Consider the following 22801-nt stretch of genomic DNA (forward strand, 5'->3'; position numbering starts at 1 on the left):
GTGCTTCAGAGCATGGCTGAGGTCAGGAAGAGGGGTGTGGAGCCACCAGGGTGAAAGCTAGGGACAGTTGGGTATCCTTGGTGTGGAGCTGGTAATTAGTGTTAAAATGAAAATTACACAAGAAGAAAGAAGGGAAGGAGCAAGCAGCGGATAATTGAACCTTAGGGGAGCCTACAGAGAAAGGATGTTGGCACAGAGCTAAAAGTAATTTACAGAACAGAGAAACCCTTGTTAGATAACTAGAAGCAAAAGCATAACAAGAAGAGGCAGGGATGCACAGAGACAGAGCTAGAGAGGGGAGCCGGGAGGAACAGGAGATGCGTGTCGTTAAGTGCTCCACTCGTATCAAAGGCTGCTTTTATCATGAGGAAACGTAGCCAAAATAGAAAACAAACAAAAGCCCAAACAAAGCAAAAAATACTCCAGTTGGCTCATGTGGCAAATCATCAGTTTCTTTGAAGCGGGTATCCAGGCTGGGCTCGGAGAGGTGTATCCCGAAGGGATGCACTGCAGCCATCTGTCCCATGTTCAAGGATGGTCAGTCAGGCTGATTGCAGGAGTGTCAGCTCCCTGTCTCAGTCATCCGAATACGTCACAGACCCTACTCCTGCATCACCTGCTTCCAGCTCACTTGCAGTTTCTTTCCCCAGCAGGGCTGACCCCAGCATGTGGGATTATTCCAAGCTGTGGTTTCCACTGCTACCATACTGCACTCGGTGAAGATGAGAGACGTGGAGGTCTGGGCACCATTTGTGTGACTTGGGGTGCTTGAGGCATCAGGAATATGGGGCTGCTGGTAGACTTGGGATAAAAACATTTTTCTGGGGTGCTTTTAAAAAACACCACTGTAAGTGATAATTTTACTCCTGGGCATGAGTGCTTTCTGCAAAGAATAAATGGTCCAAAATAAGTTACTTTAAGTACAGTGTAGGGCTATTCATATTCCTCATTTACTCTTTATTACACATCCAGATTAATTTTCTTCCTTAATATTGTTCCACCGTAGCTATATTGTAACAGATAGACACCAACATGTCACACTTATTTTCTTAAGCTTTTTCTACAGAGACAAGAGCTTTTCTGTATCTTCATTATAGCACAGTTCTATCAGGAAAAATATTTTGTTTCAAGTCATCAATACCACTGTTAGCCTATAATTTCACTTTCCCCTCCCCTCCATTTTAGTGCCATGTTCACAAGAGAAAAATGTGCTTGCTTATTTTAATATGCAACAAAGTGCAGTTGTCACTTTTCAAATTTAAGGTTGTTCATTTAAGAAATGCAGACAGCTTTCTGCTAAGAATATATCATTCAATTCTCATTCTTGAAATAGTAAATAAACTTTAATTTAGATCTGTATTTATCACACATTTTTCCTAGTATTTTCTCTTTTTTTTTTAACAAATAAGAAAAACTTGGTTTGTTTCTGTTATGCTGGAAAAAAACCCAAACCAACACACAGCCAAAAAACTTCAGTGAGTGTCATGCCCTTATGTGAGACTTGGGCCTTGCAAGGATTAAACTGGCGCACAGCTTCAAGTTTTTTGTTGCATGGACACCGGTGGTGGCTGGGTACTGGCAACCCTTTCGGTTCACACTGGAGAAAGCAGCACCATGATTCAAACTTGGATCGGTGCCATGTGCATCTGCAGCCTCTGGCAAGGTAGGAAGGAGGAACGCAAGCGTTGCATCCTCGAAAGTTGCAGAAAGGACCTTGTCCCCAGGGAGGCTGGGGAGCCGGAGGGCAGAGCTGCTCACCAGCCTCCCACACCACAGGATTTGTTTCCATCTTGAGAAATGACAGGTCTCTTCACAATGAGGTATAAAACTCTCTGAATGTGCTTTCCTGAAATAAGAGAAATCTCTCCAACACAGAGCTGAAGAGAAACTGCTCTGAAACTTTTGTGAGATATTCAGAAAAAGGAAACCTATTGTCCGTCTATCCATCCCAATGCGTGACAGGTAATAGCGGGGTCCCTAGGTGCTGCCTGGACACTGGGAACACAGTGTTCAGCACTCAATGCTGGGGATTACAGAGGCTAAAGGAAGTGGCTTCTGACCCCAACTAGCGCAATGCTTGGGGTGCCAGCACTCTGCCGCTGTCAGCCTGTCACTGCTGGGACTCACACCACTCTTCCACGGCCCTGCATGCCATTTAAAAGGCCTTTGGCACATTTTCTAAGGCTAAATAGTGGCAAGTGTCCTTTTGCTCCGCCTCCCGCTTCAGAGGGCTGCTGTGAAAGGAAGCTGGACCCTCAAGAAAAGGTCTATCATTGTTGCGTGCATTTTAAAAATTAACTTCAGCCTGAGTGCTTCTCTTCCTGCATCTGTGCAGGAGCAGAGGTGTAGAGGGAAATGGTGGGTGCCAATGACCCAACACCCATACCATACATGTTTGGAAAGGGGTTATTCTGGACTAGCTCCCCAGCTGGATGCATTACATGTGTCCCAGAGGACATCTTCCATTGTAGTTTCACCCAGGAGGATCCCAGTTTGCATCCTCTGAGACTGCTTGGTAATGTGAACCAAACCAACAGTTTGGGGGGGGACAGCCAGGAGAGTCACTTCAAAGCATGTGAGATGTGAAATGAAACACTACACACACCCAAGGAAGGTCCTGGTCTTCCTGTGGGCCTCCTGGGTCCTCCCTTGGGTGGGTATGAGTAGTGTAACATCGCATCTAGTCAGCTGCTTCAGAAATCAGATTTGGAGACTTTGTGAGCCCTGTTCCTCCTGACTGAGCAAAGCACTTTGAAGTAAATACGCTTGTTGCACCAGGTGAAAGCCACTTTAAAATGGCTTTCAGCTGTGTGTAACTGTGGATGTGAATCTCTCTGCTCTTGTCCTGCTTCCCTCTGTGCAGAGGAGTCGTCTCCCATCCTCTCACTGGAGGGATCCACCGACCCGCGGCCCAGGCGGCTATGGCTCGGGGCTCGGGCTCCGGCGCCCGCCAGCCCCTACAGCAGCCGAGGGGGAACGATGACGGGGGCAGCCCCGCCGCCGCCGCGGAGCCCCCGGCTCGGCCTCCCGCGGGGCGGAGGCAGGTGCGGGGGCCGGCGGCAGAGCCCGCCCGGGAGCTGCCCCCGCGGGGGCGCGGCGCCGCCCCGCACCTGGGCCCGCCCCGCGGAGGAGAGGGGGTCCGAGGCAGCGGCGCCGTGCCGTGCCGGTGCGGCGCGGTGGCATGCCTCGGGGCAGCGGCGGGGGCCGGGCGCCCTGAGCGGCGCCATGCGGGGCCGGCTGCTGGCGCGGCTGCGGCGGCGACGGCGGCTACTGCGGCTGCTGCTGGCCCTGGGCGCGCTGGCCCTGGGACTCTGGGCCGCCTACCTGGAGCTGGTGGCCGCGGCGGCCGGCGGCGGAGGTCCCCTGGACCGCAGTGAGTTACCCCAAGGGGCGCTTGGGGGGAAGGAAAGGGAAGGCAGGGCGGGAGGGTCTGGTCCTGTCCCGTCCCGTCCCGCCCCGCGCAGCCCGGCGCGGTGCCGGGCTATCCCGGGCGCTCCGTCCCGCTCGGGAGCCTGGTGCAGTGCCCCTGGTTCCAGGCCGGCCGGGGAAGAGGCGGTGAGCGCAGCCCGCTGCCGGCGAGCGGGGAGCCGCTGCTGGCTGGGGAGCTCTGGGGGACGGAGGTGGGTTTTGTCCCCCGGGAAGGAGATGAGAGTTGGGGGGTTTTGCTTTTCTGCCTTTGTCCTGCCGGCTCTCGCCCTCCTCTCTGTCAGGAGACCTGTCAAAACGTGACCTCGCTGGAATTGCAGAGCCCGGAGTCACGGCTTTGGGGTGGCTCTTGTTCTTGGTGCTCTGGTGCTAACCTGGAAGGCAGCAAAAATGCTTTGAATATTGCTTTGATGAGAGAAGTGTATGCAAAGGAAGAGGGAATGCATACCCTGGAGATGCGCACCACTCAGCTAGTAATGGGTTCATTCTGTGCTAACTTCTAGGAGCACAGCAGGGCTGATACCAGGTGCAGTTACCTTCTTTTTTTCCAAAGCAGAGTAAGTTACTTCTATCTGTGTCATGTGGGTTTTTATGCTTCTATTCTTTTTTACAGTTACAAGAAAGTTTTGAATAGTCCCAGGTTTTGTAAAAGCTTCTGATGTTGCTGCTGCTGTTTTTAAAATAATGTCAGTGCTTGGTGCCAATCTAATTTGATAGCAGTTTTCCAAATACATGTGAGCATTTAACTATTAATACTTTTCAGCATCTTGGTCCCGTCATTACACGTTACAAACCCCTGATTCTTACTCGCATGAAGCAGGCTTGGTTTCAGTCTTAAAGCTTTAGACTGTGGCTGTGCAAGGAACTCCATGAAGGAGCTCCCACAAAGTCCATTACAGGACTTCAGCTTGTCCATTTGTTCTGTATTACATGTGATGTTAAGGCTAAACCCACCTATTTATTCTTCCAACTTCCAAAGATCTGATTTCTTTGGCTAGGATAAATTATGTAGTTATAATCTGCTTTTTATGCCTGGTGGCATTAGTTTGGACATGAGAAGATGGGTTGCACTACAAGTCTACTTTACATTCTATCTTTCACGCAATGTAGCCAAGCCTCTTGCTGTACACCACTTTGCTCATACCCCCCAAAGATCCTTAGAGAAGGCTGTAGAGGACTTGTGCAGCGTGACAAGGGAGAAAACAAACCACTCAGAGGTATTTAAAATAGTGGTAATAAGGAGAGAGGGGCTGATTCAGGTGCTTGGAGCCGTACAGCTGATGGTCCTTTCGCAGCCAGCGATGCAAAGGGAGAGGGAGGGGTTGGGAGAAACAGGCAGAGAGCATGAGAAGAGATGCGCAGGAGTGAACAACTTTTCTTCTGAGTTGGGTTCTTCCTTTTTGCTTTTAGATAGGGTTATTTTTACATCTTTGTTATAAAAGTCATTCTGGTTTAAGACTGAAGCTGGAAACAGTGACGTGACTATGGTCACTACCAACTAAAACAGAATATGAGGAAAATTAATTACATTATATTAAAGTTCAGTTATATAAAAGCGAAGATCCTCCCAAATCCACCAGAGATGTTGCCGCTCATTGCGTGTGGAAGGCATTTAAATGCTGCTGGAAAGGGTGGGAGGGTGAAACCCTCCGGCAGGCAGCTCCCCACAGGCTCTGCAGCATCATGGAGGGAGAGCGGCTGTGCCCGGAGAGCTGAGGCTCTGTGGGTGCACTGGGCACTTGGCGTCATGTTTTCCTGGCTTCGTGGCCAGGATCCTGGAACCTGCTAACAGGAGGAAGGTTAATCTGTGACCCTCCCCACCCTTCCTTTTGCCCCAGTACCTCTAAAAGCCTGCTTTGTTTTAAGAGAAGTCAGAAGTTGAAGTGAAAGACAAATAGTGTTTGTTTTCTTTTGGCTGTTAAAACTAAGTAATGTTTCCTTCTCTGGGGACTGTGGCGGCTGCATTTGTGACTCCACGTGGCGACTCTTTCCAGAGATCCCAGGGAGCTGGTGTAGGAGGGAGTGACTCTCAGAGCAATTAATTCTTTTGCGCTCTTGTTTCTGCATTGTTTTCTGTTGCATGTCCCAGGTGGAAACCCTACTGTAAGCCACACCAGGGATCAACCCAGAGCTTCCACCTCAACTTATCTGATGCAACAGTCTCCCCACTTATTGCTGATAAAATACAAAGGCTGTTTATTGGGTAATTTTTCTGGGCAAAAGTCTAAGAGGGTCCCTCCATTGGGGCCAGAAAGCTGAAGAGCCTCTGGGCTTGGAAGGAGATCTACAGGAGATCACTGTTTCCATCTCCTATGTCTGTAACAGACTTTCTTATCTCCCTAAAAGGCATTGCAGAACAGCCTGTGTATGGAAAGCCAAGTATGTTTTCTCTTTCCAGAGAGGTGAGCCCTCCTTTTGCAAGGCTGTAAGGAGTCACAGAAAATATTCCCTTTCCTCTCAGCTGTGCATGGGGTGGAACACAAGCCGCTGTGATGCCTCTGTGCTGTCCCTGCTCCCGGGTCAGTGCCTTAGAGCAAGTTTTCAGGCATGGCACATCCTCCCCAGCTTCATGCTCCTCTCCCCACCAGATCAGTGTGTGGTGGAGGAAGTAAACATCAGACAGCCTGGGTATGGGCATATGAGTAAGTGATGATTAAAAATTGAGGCCCTGACTGTCCTCCCTTGATGTATATGCAGCTTTGCTACGTAACAAAGTTAAGCATATAAATAAGTTTGGATGAAAGAGAATAAAGGGTCTAGGAGAATATGCCGTAATCATCAGTGCCCACTGGCTTCCGTGGCGTAGTATCACTGTATGCTGGGGGAGGCTCTGGCCGTGAGGTTCATTTTGCTGCCATGTTAAAGTCGAAGGTTGAGGGACCAGGCTGAGGTGCAGGATTCGTACCCCATGGGTATTGTGGGATTCATGCGTGCCTGAGTTCATCTGGGCCCTTTTCTCACTGTCAGGGAAGTTTGGGATGGGCTGGACAGGGATGGATGATAGTATGGGCTTTCATGAGTGATAGCTTTCCTTTGAAGATGATGCTGAAATGAGCAGTTGGGCTGGTTAAAAAAAAAAAAACAAACGTGTTTTTTTCTTGTGATGTGACTGCATCAAGGTATTCCTACGTATTCTTCCCAGAGTGTCTCACTGGCAGGGACTCCGCTCTCTCATGGGCAGGAGGGTGTTTCTGTTCCTGTTGTTGTGGGGTGTCTCTTTCTTTTCCTCTCTGCTGGTCAATAGGTATTTATACGAATCTTAAACATGTTTACAGATGAGTGAAGAAAAACAAGCAGGCTGATGTGAGTTGAAGATGGGTACAGCTCTCCTCACACGAAATGTGGCCTGTTGTCATCCAAAACAAGTTGTAACAGGCAGGACACTGCCTCCCTACCAAGAAACCCGAGGAGCTGGAGACAGTCTGTTTACTCCTGCTGCTGACAGGCACTAACCTCTGTGTGCTCTCCAATAGAAATGTTTTTCTTGTCTTTACAAGGTGTTACACAGCACGCTTTGCTCCTGCAAGTGAATGCTGCAGATGGGGAAACTTTCTTATTTCAAGGATGAACAAGATGTTGGGGAGGGAAAAAATACCAGTGCAGCCAGGTCTGGAGAGCAAGTCCCGCACCCTGCCTTTACTGCTCTAGTGCCGTTGGCTTGGCAGCACAGCTGCGAGGGGCAGGGGCAGGGACCGATCTTGGTCAGGGAAGAACCCCACCCCAAGGCGCTGCCTCTTCCCAGAGCTGCTGCAATTCTCTTTGGATGGGAAGGCTGGTGGGTCAGAGACCTGCTCCTGCTACCTCTGTTTCTCTTCTTTGCCTTGTCTTGCCCACCCATGCAGAAAGGTCTGACTCTGAGGGAGCAAGGCTGGCATCAGCGAGCCGTGCTTGTAGGCAATGAGGATGTGCAACAATCCCCCTTTGCTTTAAAACCTTGTGTCGACGTAGTAAAAGTGAGTCCCCATCCCTGAAGAAACTTGGAGGTGAGGTCATTCCCAGCCGTTGCTGTGCAGACTCTCTTTTTCTGCTGCAAAGACCATGGTATCTCAGGAGACTACATCACTTGCAGTAATTTCCTTTATTGCAGGTGTGAGTGTCACACTGAGTCAGGCACAAGCAGGGTGTGTAGGATTAGATTAGATTGCTGAGAGGTATAGTTTATAGGAACAAGGGATCAGGAGTCCCTTCTTTAACCTGCCTCTACCGGCTGCTTCAATCTACACTTGTTCCTCCACATTTTATTGTTGTGTGTAAATAAAACGGAGTGTGTTATCTTCCTATCTTGGACTGTGACAAGTGGTTTCTGTCTCGCTTCTAGTGTCTGACTGCTGCTTTTCTAACTCAGCAGCATGCAGTCCCACTCTCTGAAGTGGGAAGTAGGAGGAGTTCAAAAGAAACCGTGGAGATGTGCAAATAAAAAAGTTGTTATGGTAAGACTTCCACCTCCCCAGTGTGTACACCTTGTCCCTTTCCTTCCCCAGAAAATTGGTTTCTTGCCGCTCCACCGTTGTAGGCTCTCTGATCTTCAGGCATCCAGGCTGCTACAAAGCAGTGTGAGTTGCTTGAAAACTGACCCAAGTGTTTGTGTGAACGGGCAGGTGTACGTGTTTGCATGAGAAAAGTGGCTGGCAGAAAGCTGAAGCTGCTCATTTAATGTAATGCATGGACTTCCTTCTCTAGCCTCCCTGCCCAGGTACCTTCAGAAGCACCTATGCATAAGGGTGAGTACACCTACATATGCAGGTTCATTTACATGCACGCGGGCTGACTTTTGCAATTGCTCACACACAAGGTGACTTGCCTGAACGTGCATGGTATTGCTCTTTTGCATAGCTAATTGCATGGAAGGTTACCGAGTGCCCGTGGGGAGAGATTGGACCACGTGGCTCTCCAGTGGTGGTTGAAGTACCTGTTTCCTCTCTGTGGAAACTGTTAACACAGAGGAAAAGTTAAACTAGCTATCATCCCCAAAGCACCTCATCCTGACTGAAGAAGAGTGTTGGCAGCAGAGGAACATCTGTACCATGAACAATGCATATGGTATTTCTGTGCTTTCGAAGACACTAGTGAGACCTTCATTCATGAGGGCCTGTGCCAAGCAACACTGTTCCTCAAAGCACATTGTGGGCTGCCATAGCTGTGGGGGAAGGATGGGCACTGCAGGTGGGGCAGATTTTTCACTTCCAGGTGGTCAGTCCAGTCTCCCTGGAGGACGATCAGAAGTGCTGTTACATCTTGCTCTGCACTGGTGTATGTAAAGTGAGTCAATATCCCCAGGCCCATACTCACAGCACAGACCGCTATCACAGACTCAGAGAAGCCAGGGCCACTGAGAGCAATTTGGATCGTACTGTAGCTTGGTGGTGAAGTTCATTGACACAGCAGCCAGGGGACACCTGGACCTCTTGCTAGCCATGCCATACTTGTCCTGGCCCACTGTATCCTTTCACTGCTGCTGGGGCAGATACTGCAGGTAATTTGTGAACTTGGCCTTTTGAAGTCACATAGAGATTTGACTCTTAAATAACTTTTCTGTGGAGCAGCACCAAGTGCCTGGGTCCATGTGCACTGAGTGAGAGTTATAAGTGTTTGTTTTCTTGGAACCTGGCCTACAGTTTGTCTGGCCCCAAGAAGATCCCCAAATCATTTGCAAACATTACATATTATCATTATAAATAAACTCTTGCACCATCCCTTCATGTACATGTTACCTGTGACAGATTTGTGTAGTGGTGTGCCAACACAGCATGTATTCCTGCACCACACCTTCCTGTCTTGAGACTGGCTTAGGATGACTCGGATCTCACGGAGCGGTGCTCTCCTGTGCGTCTCCTCTGTGCTGTGGGGTTGGCAGAGGAATGCTGTTGTATTCTGGAGATGCGTTTCTGTGTATGGTATAGTAATGTGACGGCTCTGCCTTCTCTCACCTGCAAGTCCAGGCAGATATGAAGGACAAGTGGTGCTGGGAGAGATGACGGACGTTGTCTTTCATCTGATGGTTTGGAATTACTAACATCTGCAGTATGGTAAAAGGCAGGATGTTTCCCTGAAAACAGAGGTTGTCTTGTAGGTTGTGGCAGTGGGGAAAATGGAGTGATGATGGGGTTCTTCCTCCAGCGTTTATGATGATAACATGAAGAATTGATGGGGTTATATATTTTGTTGTACTTGGAGTTTCCCTTTCCTATTTGTTCTCACCATGCATTGATGTTCCTATTCCCAGTCACTTCCCAATTCAATTGCTTTTTTTCAGGCTTGCAGTAATAGCTGGGTAGGGCTTTCCAGAAAAGGAACTAAGCTGTCTTATTTAGATGTGGTGTGAGATTTAAGAAAAATTCATGTAGTGCCTTGGGTGGAAACAGATGTGAACCTGGTCCTTAGATACTTACGGTTTTCATGATGTTAGAAATTCATAGCCTGTGTGTGTAATCAGCCAAACCAAAATACACTGGGATCTTGACCAGAGCTCCTCTGTACTTCTGTTTTCCTGAGAAGACTTTCCCGTGCCAAAGCACAAAGGCTTTGATATTCCTGATCTGGAGAGAGTCCCCTGTGCTTTGAGATGCTAAGATGGTCTGGGGCTCAGCCTTCTCCAAAGACACTTCAGAACAATAATTCATGTTGGCATAATAAAGAATTTAAATCAGCTACACAGAATAATGAGATTCAATTAGTCTTTGAGATGTTGGATCATTTCAGACAATCCAAAGATTGTCGGGTAGACCTGTGAGTCCCCCTGAAGCATCAGTGCCCATCTCAAAATGTCACTAATTCTGCTTTTATCATTTCTGAAGGCTTAGTGATTTCAGCATTCTGTGACTATTTCCCATTTGAGATTTTTTTTTTCTGAGGGGAAAAGAGGTCAATGTAGCTTCTTATCTCCGTTGTTACTAAAAGTTGGAAAAGCTGTCACCTGTTACTTGACATTGTAGGTCTATCTGATACCCTTATGTGGCAAAAGTATTGCATCTTGTGTTATTCTTGCTTTTCTGTGCCACTGTTTTCCATCAGAGATGCAAACAGTAAGTCCCAGGCCTTTTCATCATCTGTGGGGGTTTTCTTCTTTCCTGGTTTCCATCTCAATGACCTTGATGTTGATTTCAGACAGTCTGAGTATTCTTGATTTTTTTCCCACTTGAGCCAAATATGAGCAGTTGACAGTCGGTGCTACTTGGTAATTAAAAACACTGAATACGGATCAGAGACTTGACTATGGGGCCTTCCGTAACAGGCATGTTTTATCTTTTTAACTTTCTTTTCTGCTAGCCCTCTGGACTGTGAGTATTAGAAACTAGTAGGCTTATATGGAAGCCTGTGTTTCACTGAAATTGTGTAAATTCATGCACACTAAACAGTAGTTAATTGTCAGATACTGTTATATCCCATTTACCAGTAAAAATATTTGATTTGCATCATTACCTGTTAGGCTGCAGAATTGCCTAGTAGAGCTCTCTTGAAGTGAGGATAATCTACATTAATGATATGTGTATTTTTTCCTGCCATTCTAAATAAATCTGTTTCTGCCTTGCTTGAAGAGGCCACTTATTTCCATGTCATTAGCGTGGGCTGTTTGACTTGGCCCGTATATTTGGTGTTGGCAACTCCGACAGCTTCCTCAGTGCTGCCGTTCATTTGAGGCTAGTTAAGGTATCTCCAGCCCTTCTCGTAAATACTTCAATTCCTAAATTAGTTTTATTTAGATTTTGTAATGTTGTTTTCTGTAAAATTGCAGTAGTCATGTCTGGGTGCTATTAACCCCATCTAAGCTGCAGAACAAGATTTATAATGGGCAGAGAATATCCTGTCCAGACCACCCCGTACTAATAGTCTCAATTACCTGCTGCGGCAGCTCACTCAGCATTAGCTGCTACAATCCATGTTTTGTTGCAAGCAGGCCAGTTGGGAGGGTTTTATTTGTTTTCAATCAAAAATGCAAAATAAACCAACTATCTGCCAAAACCAAGTTTTCCTATCAAACCTGAATGAATGATAATTTCCAGACGTGTACCTTGAAAATAAATTGTCTGCCTAACATAAGGAGTAAGTATAAGATGACTCATTTTGCAATTGCCATGTCTTGAAAATATCAGTGCATGCCCATTTCAGAGGAAATATTGTGAACAGCAATTATGACCCATAGTCTGTACTCTCCTGGCAATAGGAGGAAGTAGTTCCATCTATTTAGAAATTCAAAATAACACCCAAGCCAAGGTGTTAAGAATGAGCGCGTTATTAAAGTCTTTCCAAGGTCATATGTTGCTCATTTCTTATTAATGTGTTAAAAAAAAAAAGGCAGTGAGGTTTGCTCTTAAAGCTAGAGAATAGAGCAAGGGTGAACCTTGGAGTGGAAAGAAACCCTGCCACCTCCTGGCCCCACAGACCTCCTTTGGTGACCTCAGACAGACTCCTTGCGTTGTGCCAGCACAGTGGCCTGAGGGAGGCTAGGCCCTCTCCCTTGAGGCTCAGTGTGGAGGAGATGGCACCCCTCCATGCTCCAGGGACAGGGCTGGGAAAGAAGGACCCACGCAACACTTTACAATCAACAATGACTTGATGGAGCACTGGGAGACCTTGGGCAGGCTGGCTGCACCTCCCTTCCTGCCAGCAAGATGTCTGGATGCTTTGTTCCCCTCCAGCAACTGTTGAGTGTGAGGGGCAGAGTTGCTTGCAGGGAGCTGGGTCAGTGAGGGAGGGGTCACTGAGGACCTCCAACCCTCCTGGAACACTATGGCCACCATCTTCTCCACGGGACTCCAGACACGGGATGAGGAGGGGGCTGGAGCCCAGAGCATGTGAGGGGAGGTGGAGAGCAATGCCTGTGCCTGAGGGGCAGCAGAGTGGCGCAGGGGAGCGATCCCTAGGAAAGGATCCCTTAGGCCCCGCAACCCTCCTCCTTCTCCCGCAGTAGGGCATCTTTCAGGCTACAGGCCCTTCAACTCCCAAAACAGCCACCTTTGGCTATGTGCATTGCCACCACAGTGGCCTCCTGATGTTACAAGCCACCTCACTGCCTTCTGTTCTGGGCTCTATAAATACAGGGATCCTGGCTGCTGGCCCACAATTTGCTGAGCTTCAAGGCCCTCTGGTTCCAAGGATGATTGGAAGGAAGAGGCCTCACAGCAGCAAGGCAAGTGGCTGCCCACTTTTGCATGGGAACGCAGATATGCAGTTGCAGGAGATGTGGAGGAAGAGGAGGCAGCATCAGTAGGGGGATGCCATCAGCCGCATGGTAGTGATGGCCACTGCTTGTGTTTGATGGTGTGGAGCCCATGGAAGTGGATCCACCTGAAGATCAAGAAGAACCAATGGGAGTGGATCCACCTCCAGCATGGCTCACCTGGCACCACTACACTGTGTCAGGGCTCCTCTCCATGGTTTCACAGGAGTGCCTGGCCAGCACCCTACTATTGGTCTAGCCTCTGTGCTCAGCATTAGCTGGGAGGCCCAGCCTCCATGCCCGGCCATCTTGCGGGCTCACCCATTCCATCTCCCAGCATCAACAATTATTTTGTTGATTGCCATGGGTTGTGTGAGCCGTTCTTTTCCACTACCTCTGAAGGAGTGTCATCTCTTCTTCTCTGAGCCCCAAGAAAAGGGGACGAGACAATCTGGCTTCTGCCAGGCTGCTGCACTGGGACAATAGGAGGAGTCCCTCAGAGAACCATCAAGGTTCCTGGGGCCTGGAGGTGGGGTTTCTTCAGTCTGAGAATGACAAGGCTGCCCGATGAGTGGTTGAAGATAAAGCCAGACCCTCTGTAGCAGTGCCCAAAGAATAGCAACGGATCAAGCAAAGAAGTTAGAAAGGCAGCTGTTCTGTGGAGAAGCAGAAGACTGCAGTTTTGCTAGGAATAAGTGCTGGCCTTCAGTGTGAAGGTGCCTTTTAGCTGCTTCATTTAGGAGTTCTTTTCAAGATTGGTAGTGAACAATTAAAAACCCGACAATAAAACAAGAAAAAGAACAGAAAAATGCTTTCCTCCTCTCTTATTTGGTACTTTGGCGACTGCATCTGAACTCCTCTGTCCCCTTCTGGTCTCCCCAGCCCAGGAAGGACACGGGTGGGTGGGGTGTGGACCCAACCCAGGGCCTCTGATGTGGTGAGGGGCCAGGCACACCAGCGCAGGCTGAGGGAACTGCCTCTGGACATGAGGGTAGTGAGGCACTGGAACAGCCTCCCCAGAGACACTGTGGGTGCTCCAACCCTGGGAACATTCAAGGCTATGTTGGATGGGACTTAGAGCAACCTGATCTAGTGAAAGATGTCCCTGCCCGTGGCAGGGGGATTAGACTAGCTGATCTTTAAGGGTCCCTTCCCACCCAAAGCATTCTATGAGTTTGTGACACACGTAATGGTATAACGTGCCACTGCACTTGGTTCCCCTGCATTTTTGTGGCCTGTGCTAGTGAGCGTCTGCAATCACCATCTCTTTCCTAGGCTTATATTCAGTTTGTAAAACAGGCTTGTACAGCAAAACCAACCGATGTGTCAGCTGTGGATCGCTGAATTACTGCTTATTCTCAAAACACTAAGCCTGCATGATTTCTTTTTCAGTTTCTCGGCTGAAACTCAAGCCTTTTGCCTGTAGGATGCTTTAGCTCTGAAGGACTTTTTTTTCAAGCATTTAGAATTTGTCTGATATAATTCACTATTCCAAGAATCGTTGTGTCCCTTCCCGATGATTTTGAGACAGGGACCCTGACAGCAGCCTCAGTGTTACTGCTGCCAACCACTTCACCTTTCAATAATTTTTTTTTTTTTTTTTTTTTTTTTTTTTTGCCACAGAGGTTATGTAGACCCTTTTGCTTAAACTTAGCTGGTCTAGCTTTTCCCAGGCCTTGGGTGATGATCCTCTAGGACTGTCCCCCTGCCCTGAGTAAACATCTGCATGGATCTAAGTTCATAGGGGTCCTAGAAAGAGCTTCAGTGCTAAACACAGCCCAAATGGTGGTCTGTGGAAGAAGATTTTGCCAAGTTGACGCTTGGTTTGTCTCCACGCGCTGGCCAGACCACCAGCTGCGAGCACCGCAAGCCCCAGGAGTGGTGTGGTATCAGCCATTGTTCTCCTTTCTCCTCACAGGCAGGGGCAAAACCATCTTTATAAAGGTTTTTAATTCTTCAAGGCCTAAGTAATCAGGTTTGTGGGAGGAGGAGCATGGCAGCAGTTGCTTCATTTCTTCCTGCCCAGGCGCCTGGGCTGCTCCAGCTCCGTCACCAATTCCCAGGGCCTCTCCCAGTGCAGCCGCTTCCTTAGGGCAGGAAGAGGTTTGTAAGGTGTGTGAGTTGAAGGCCAGTTGTACTGCTCCAGGTTGTGCTATATTGGGAGCTTATTTATCCTAGGATAGATGTATTCTAATTCTGTCTCTGCTGCTTTGATCTCCTGCCTGTTCAGGGAATTGGACGCTCTTTGCGAGACCGTGGTTTGACAGACTTTAACCTTGGTAATGGGTGTTTTCCTTTCCCCTGTAGTAACTGGCTGTAGCTGATCATGTGTATTTATTTGTCCGTGTTGTTCACCTGCTCCAGCGGTGGAGCTAAGATCGTCAGCATTCAGTCTGAATTTAATTTGCTTTTCCTGCCAGTGCCTTTTCCTTTTCATCCATTGGCGGTTTCAGTGTTGCTGGCATGCTGCTGCTCACCTGCACCTTGTCTCCAGCTAATGAATGCCTCTGCCTTTTGCGTTCCTTTACCCTCTTGCTGCGCCCTCATCTTCATCCCTGCTGCTCCTCTGAAGAACTCCTGATGATGCTAAAGCTGCCGCTGCCCTGTAGTCATGCTCTGCACTTGCAGTTCTTCTGAACATGCCACCGTTCCTTGCAGGTCTTGCAAGGTGTTTCCAGGTGTGTCTCACTGACTCGCACTGCTTGCTGCAGTGGGGAAGAGGGTCTTTTGTGTGTGCTGGTGGGGCAGGGGAGGATGTGTTCCCACTTTGGACTCCTACTGTCCCCCTGCCTCAGTCTGGCTAGTATTATTTCAGTTTGTCTGTACTGTCTGATTGCTGTCTGCATTCCATCAGCTCCAGCCATGCAGCTGATTTCCTTTGCTTTGCAAATTGTAATTGCTTTGCCAATTAACTCTGGGTCTTCCAGCACTCTCTCTAGAGTGCTTTGTCCCAAAACCCATGCTTTCCAAATAGCTTGATTAGTTGGGTTTTTTCCTAAACTTAGATCCTTTGTAAATTCTGTTTTCACCTTTTTCTTGTAACTCTGTGTTTGATTTAGATATCTGACATAGGCACATCAAGGAGGGGAAAGAAATATTTTAGCAAGTCTTGCAGCTCATGCAGAAGTAGAGGAAGAAAGAAAAGTGCAAGACAAGACAAGCAGGAGAGAAGAGGCAGAATTTGGGAATACAGACAACAGGGATTATTTAACAAAAGTAAGAAGTGGCCAAAAATGGGGCATAGTGAGATGAGTGTTGGAGCAGAGTGATCAGAAAATGCCAACGACCACCAAAAAGTTGCAAGGGGGAAGGAACTGAAGGCTAAATTAGAAGCAAATACTTGGGATTTCAGTGGAGCAGAGAGGTTGGAATTGACAGACTCGGGTGCAGAGATCAAAAAGAGAGGAGATGTAGAAAGGAGCCAGAGGGCACAGAGCAAGCCACTGAGAGTTTTAAAAGGGGTAGAGGAAAATGCAGGAATAATAATTACAGAAGCTGGTGGGGACCATGAGCAGCTCTACTGAGGTGGTTAAGAACATGTTTGGTGTCATAAGGGTGTTTGGTGCCTTGAAAATTAGTACCACGATGGCTTTTTACTGTAGATGGTGTCTGCCAAGACATCTGGTTTCCCTGTGTAGAGCATTGTGCTTAGTGCTGCAGCTGCTCCGCTTGATTTGCAGAGTGTGGTTACCTGTTTTGTCCTGGGTGTCTAGCAAACACTCAGCGCTTTGCCAGTTGTTTCTGTCGAAGAAGGATTTGCTAATGTAGTCAGGAATTTTTCACATGTCCCTCTTTATTTACGAGGAAGGTGAAGTCTCTTTTCTCTAGGTACAGTGAAAAAGCAAAGATAAGATACTTGGTTTGTGCTTAGTCCTATGGTCTATGGTCGGGTAGCATTTAATCCAGAAACTCTCTGGATTTGCTGAGGTTCATGCTACCTATGCTCCTTTCATAATTCTCAGGGCTGCCTTTCTGTCTTTCTTTCTATGCCCTTTTGGGGTTTTTCTCTTAAATGGAGGGACAGATGTTGTTTGCTGGAACCAGTGCAAGTTTGCGTCCAGGCACAAGGGAAAACTCTCACCCCAAGCACCAACTCCCACAGTAGAGGCTGTGATGTTACAGCTATCAGCCTCAGCAGTGAGGGCATCCCCACCCTGGGTAACCATTTTGTAGTAGGCAGCATGATGGAGAAGGGACCATTACAGGAAGGAGACGGACCAGGCTCTCATGCGAGCGGTGTTTGCAAAGCGGTGCTTGCTCGGCATGGTGCGCTGGGGTCTGAGGTGCACCAGCTCCAGATGTGTCCAAAAATATGTAAAACACATGGGATCCTATTGTGAGTTTGCAGCCTAAATTATTCCTCTGGGCAGAAAACGAGTCCAGCGAGCGCTGCCCGGGTCCCGGGAGCAGGTCGCCTTGCTCCGTCTCTGGGCAATGGGGAGGGATTTGCTTCAGTCCAAGCCGGCGCGGCTCCCCCCACCCGCCACCAGTTTATATATAGCTGGCAGCACGCGGTCGTGTGGGCCGTTTGAAGGCAGCATCTCCCAGCCCTCACCTCGGTGCTGCCCAGCTTTCCATAGCGGTTGAGCTGCTGCTGCCTGGGTGGAGAGCCGGAGGCTAAAATTAGCAGGGAGCTCTTCTCTTGCCAAATGCTGTGTCTGACCCAGCTGAGCCTGGCGAGGGGGAGAGGAAAATGGTCTTAAATCTCTCCACACAGAGCACCCGGCATTTCTGCCGGCTTCTTGGGGGTCTTGTTGCAAGGGGTGGAGATGCCGCACCGGGGAGTGCTTGGGGGGATGCTGAAGCGGTGGGGAGAGTAGGGCATTGCCAGGATGGTCTCGGGACACAGTAGGAAATCCTGATTCTTAGAGCTCTGTTTCCTTCTTGGTCTCCCTTTGAATATCGTATAAACAGTCAGGGAGGCCAATTCTTGCTCCTGGATGTCTTCAGAGCTGCAGGCGTCTCCCCGTTTACGGAGAGGTTTTCTGGGCAGATGTGGGGTTTGGCTGCCATAAGAAAACTAGTGTGTATTCACTGCTCCCACCCCGCCAGAACAAGCTGCCGAAGACTTCACTGCCCCCAGTAGTTGCCCACCCTAAATGAGCCCTTGTTCACTCTCTATTACAGAGTGGGCTCCCAGCAGGGCAGGCTCCAGGAGGGGCTGTGGTCTGGTGGTTACAGCACAAATCTGGGTGAACAGGGATGCACGCCATCCCTGTCTCTGCTGCCGAGCAGCCGTGGCTTCAGAATGAGCTGCTTCAGCAGCCTGTGCCTCAGTTACCCTCTACGGCAAAGACATCGATGATAATTGTTATTTATCCTTTTGAAACGCTTAATGTCCGTGAATGGAAAAGCATTAATTGGGCTCCAAATGACTTCAGTGCAAGGGGAAAGCCTGCTGTTTCATTATTGACTATTCTGTCAGACCCAGCCTGCCCTGCTGGTACAGTGCTGCTGGTTTGGCTGCCCCAGGCATGCCACTACCCTGTCTTTTGAGAACCAACTTTGCTAGCATGTGTAACGCAGTGGCAGGAACTCACGTGGGTCCCCAGAGTACAGGTCTCACCTCTGACCTTTCCCATTCATTGCACTTCTCTGCATTGCACAGCCCAGGCCAAGAAATGGGTGGAAGGATGCAGCTGAGGTGGGACTTGGTCCTTAAACCCTATTCCTTTTATCCGTGGCCTTTGGAAAGTCCCACCTACAGTATGTGCAAGGGCAGTACAATGGCAGGGAGAACTGCTGTGGGTTTTGTATGTTATCGGTCCTGACAGCTCAGGAGGAGGCAGTCTGAGGGACACCATGGGTGTGGTGAAGCAAAATGAGCCCCCCTTGACAACCTAATAAAGGTCAGAGTAAATGTAAACAAGGTTTGCATTGAGATTTCTGTTTTTTCAGCAAGGGTTGGTAGGCACTGCTCATGGGGAAAGCTGGGCCAACTGCAGGAAGAAGGAAAAAAAAAAACCCGGAAGGCATGTTCATAGTCTGCCTGACAACTGTTTCTGCTGAAAGGGAGGTGAAATTCCCCTTTTCCTGCAAAGAGCAGAGTAGTGAGAGCAGCTGGGATGGCTATACTAGCTGTGTCTTACGCATTCAACCAGCTAACTTGGAAAGTGGCCTCTCTGTGTCTGGAGGTGTGTACAGAGGATGCGTGCTAGTCCTCTGCCAGGTCTCCATTACGTTAGGTGTATGGGAAGGAGAGCGCTCCAGGAACTGGAGGGGATGTGGTACTGGCAGGGTCCATCCTTGCTCTTGTCTCAGCTCCAGGCACAGGTGCCTCCCTCCTGCGAGTACCGCTCTGCGGTTTCATTCTGGTGAAGTAAAGGAAACAAAACTTTCAAGTGAGTCCCCAGCTTCCTTTTCCTTTTTCCTGCCGGAGGTAGAATGAGGAGTCTCTATGTGAAGGACATCAAGGTATTTTTAGCATGGGTAAAGAAAGATAAAATATATGGGAAAATATGCCTCCTGCAGCTGCAAGAGGAATGGTGCTCTATGTCAGACCAGTTCAGGGCTGCTGTTTTTGCTGGGAAGGGTTTATTTGCCTGAAACCCAGCAAGGTGAAGAAAGCACCGCCAGCTGCAGACTTATTGGGAGGCTAGGGGAGAAGGCAGCTGTGTCCTGCTTTTTCCCCTTCCCATGAATCTGGCAAGTCCTCTAGTACAAGATTTCTTCCTGACGCTGGCAGCTCGTGCTCCTGGCAGCTCCTGGCTGTCTCTGCTGGCACCGGGAACACATGAGGGCTAGGGCTGGAGTGACCCTGCGGGGTACTGGCACTGCTGGGGCCGGGGGCTTAAGCCAGTTGTGTCACTTCAGTTCACAAGCCTGAGAGGATGGACTTGTCTTTTCTCAGCTGAGTGCTGTTCTGTGATGGAAAAGTGGCTTTTTCCTGCACTTGTTGGTAACAATGAGAGGGACCTCCTTGCTCTTAATAGTCATCACTTACTGAGGAGGGGGGGGAAATTGTTCTTCTGTCTTCTCTTCCCTTCGCTGAACTCTATTCTAGCATTGACTACTGGCAAAAATACTAATTTCCAACCAGACAGCCACTTGCAATGGCCTGCCTTTGCTGTCTGAGGCTATCCAGGAAGAGTCTGTCTTCCAGCTGCAGCGCTGGGCTCCTCTGTCCATGCCAGGCAGGCTGTCAGCATCCCTGCCCGAGGTCCTGCAGAGCTGCTGGGAAGATGCTACATGACAGTAAGTGCTTCAGGTGCCATGCAGCAGCAAGGCTCCCCCACCGCCCTAGAAAAGGCATTTGGAAGAGCCTGGTGCTCCCCTGAAGCTGGGACAGCACGCATTGCCAGCATTTTGGCTGGAGCCAGTCTGTTTAAAATGCGCCATCGCAATATTCTGCTGCCTCCCCTCTGCAGAGCTGGGCATTTGCAAGCTCTGCTGAGACCTCAAAGTCAAGCTGCTAAAATCCATAGAGATTCCTTTTGTGGGCTCTGCAGGTCTGAAGACTGCTTGTAATTCTTCTCAGACCCTGAAACTGGAACAGTTCGAGTGAGGTGACCTGCCACTCTTTCCCCAGGGTGGTTCGTTACCAAGCTGAGCAGGACCCTATATGCCATGGTGTTATATCTGGGTGTGTTTCTCTATTGTGGAGTGATACGGTGCAAAGGCAGCTTAAGGTTTTAGTTCTTGGAAAGGTTTTTTTTCAGGAGAGTGCTACTTCTCATATGGCTTGGCCAGGGTTGAGGCTTCTGGGGGAGAACAGCTCAGGTGAATGCTGGTCCTTGAACCGAGCTGTGCTTTGAGGGGTCTCCCAGAGCAGGCATGTTCAAGTAAAAGAAAAAAAAAAAAAAGACTGAGGATGAGAGAGAAAGCGGTGATAGGGGGTAGGAAAGGATTTGAGCCACCTCTTGTGCTGGTAGCAAATGCTCAGGACAGCCCTTGTCCTGCCCTGGCCACCTCAGCGGTTCCAGTGAGGTGCTCTGCTCTGAGGACAAGGCAGAAGCATCAGTGCTCTTTCTCATGAATGTGGTGGATACATTTATACAGTTGCAGGCATGTAGGCTAAGATTCTTCTTTCATGCTTTTGGATTTTATGAGCTATGTCTGTTGTGGGCTCTTGGGATTTGTCATCTCATTATATGGCTTAAATGAAACCGTACAAATCCCTTTGTGCATTTCTTTGCATTGTTTTGTAAATAATCCCCATTTTTAAAAAAAGTTATTATTATTTAAAATATATGTGATAGTACTGTCTGGACCTGTAGCTTTGCGAAGAAATGGCTGTAACTTTACTCTCTGCAGATGTGTGTATCTCAGGTTCTAAAGGCATTTCCATGTGTAGCATTTTCTACATATAGAGTCTCTCTGTGTACTCCAAGTACTACCAAATCAGTCCCGAGTCCAAAAACTAGCAATCAAATCTCTCAGGAAAAAGGTCTAACCTAATCTTGCATTGTGCGCTAAGATAGTCTCACAATAGTGCCTTTTAAGTGTCCTGTGCTCCAAAGGCACCTCATGTTTGCTAAGCACATCTAACCAAACCTGTCTGCTCCAGGTTAAGAACAACTGTTTCACAGCAGAATTGCAGCACTTGCACTTCATTTTGCGTTGTTTCAGGTGGCCAGGGAATTTGATGCTGAGCTCTATTGCATGGCAGACAGCTGGGCTAGTGCTAGGGTAATTTTACATGCACTTCGTTGACCTAAGGTGGCCTGCATGGAGCTCATCTGTAATGAACATCTAGTCGTAGCTCTTCCCTCCTCCCTCTGAGCCCGAGGTGGCCATGCTGTGAAGTGGAGGTGAGGTGGAGGTTTTAGCAGCTAAGCAGTGTGCTGCTGCTCTTAAAGGACCTGCTGACAATGCTCATGCATTGTTTTGTAGACCAGAGGCATGTCTGCCATGCCAGCTTTACTATTCTGCATAATAGGCTTGTGGGCTGCAGTGCTTTCCTTTGTATGCAGCTGGAGCATGGGACACTTTATTACACTACATTAATGTTAAGACCCAGCTTGGGATTCGTGACATCACAGACTTGGATGCTGTGTTAAAACACTCTCAGTGATGCAGGCTGTGTTCTGCACTTGCCATCAACCAGAGGAGCAAGTGGTTTCAGGCACTGTTAAATGAGCTTCCTCTCTAGTGTTGGTCCCTTGTCAACACAGCGTCTCTCTTGTCTTCCCTTGTGCATGGTGACAGCCCAAGGATCCTCTCTCTGTAGGACACTCGTGCAGTGAAAGTGCCAGAGGTGAGAGACTTAAGTAAGTAATATTTGTCTAATAGGTGCTGCTGTCTCCCACGTACAAGCGTCCTAAGGAATCATTGTTCATATATGGGCACATCATGGATGTGCGCTGCCATTTCTGTACCTGCTTCCTGCCCAAGGGAAGTCAGCAGCACCCGGATAACCCCAGCTTGTGGGTCAATACTTGCAGCATGTACTCACTCTTACATGCTAGTGCACCAGTTTTTCTCACCTTCTGCCTTCCCTACCCACACCTGCATGGAGGCACACCCAAAACCCTGCATCGCTCTGCTTTTCCCAGCAAAACATCTGTCCTCCCACCGAAAGGCTCCATCCCTGCATCTCCAAGGCTGTCCATTCACCTTGTCTCACAGCTGCACACTGGTCTCTGCTCTCTGGGCATGCAGGTGAGCTCCTTATGTATTCACTCCTCTTCATACATACCTGTCCACCCCAGCATGCAAGTACCTGCATGTTGCTGACCTCGCCTACTTAGTGCTCTTTCATAGTGTTGCCCTGCATGTTTTCATGACCTTGAAAGCCTTGCTCTCTCCTGCCAAGCTCCTGGGACTGCACAGCTTGCTATATATTACACTGTTTTTCCCTTCTGGGTTCCTTTAAGGTGGAGAGCAATGTTCACAAATGTGGTAGGTCAGATCCTGAAATAAATAAGACATGACGTGGCCATGACACTTGCAAGTTTCCTTTCTAGGGTTGCAACCATGTATTTCCATTTCAAATTCTGACACCATTCCACACCGGCTCCTTACCGACTTGGTCCATGCACTGCGGAGTGGAATGGCAACCTCCCCCAGCACTGCTCTGCCAGTGCATTGGAAGGCAGAGCAGCAGTCCCCTCTGCTGTTGCGCACCTGCCCCCTCTCCTCCTCCTTCACAGGTCCCTCTCTCTAGCCCTGCCCTTTCCCCGCTGTGTTCATGGCTACCAATGCATGTGCGTGTTCCCACTTACACGTGTTTGGGCTGCAGAGAGCTAACTGGGCTGAAGGAGCAGAGCTGGAAGAGGA

At 48.8% G+C, this 22801-nt stretch overlaps 1 protein-coding gene across 2 annotated transcripts in view; it reads left to right on the forward strand.

Annotated features, from left to right (window-relative positions):
• Positions 1 to 3128: 3128 nt before the first annotated feature.
• The window catches only part of B4GALNT3 (beta-1,4-N-acetyl-galactosaminyltransferase 3), a 72948-nt gene continuing 53275 nt past the window's right edge, over positions 3129 to 22801 (forward strand). For both annotated transcript variants that reach the window (XM_054810376.1, XM_054810394.1), the window contains exon 1: positions 3129 to 3373. In XM_054810376.1, coding sequence (XP_054666351.1) covers positions 3226 to 3373 — 148 coding nt within the window. In that variant the 5' untranslated portion in view covers positions 3129 to 3225. The remainder of the gene's footprint in view (positions 3374 to 22801) is intronic.

Source organism: Grus americana, chromosome 1 (assembly GCF_028858705.1).
Source record: "Grus americana isolate bGruAme1 chromosome 1, bGruAme1.mat, whole genome shotgun sequence".
NCBI classification, from domain to species: Eukaryota; Metazoa; Chordata; class Aves; order Gruiformes; family Gruidae; genus Grus; species Grus americana.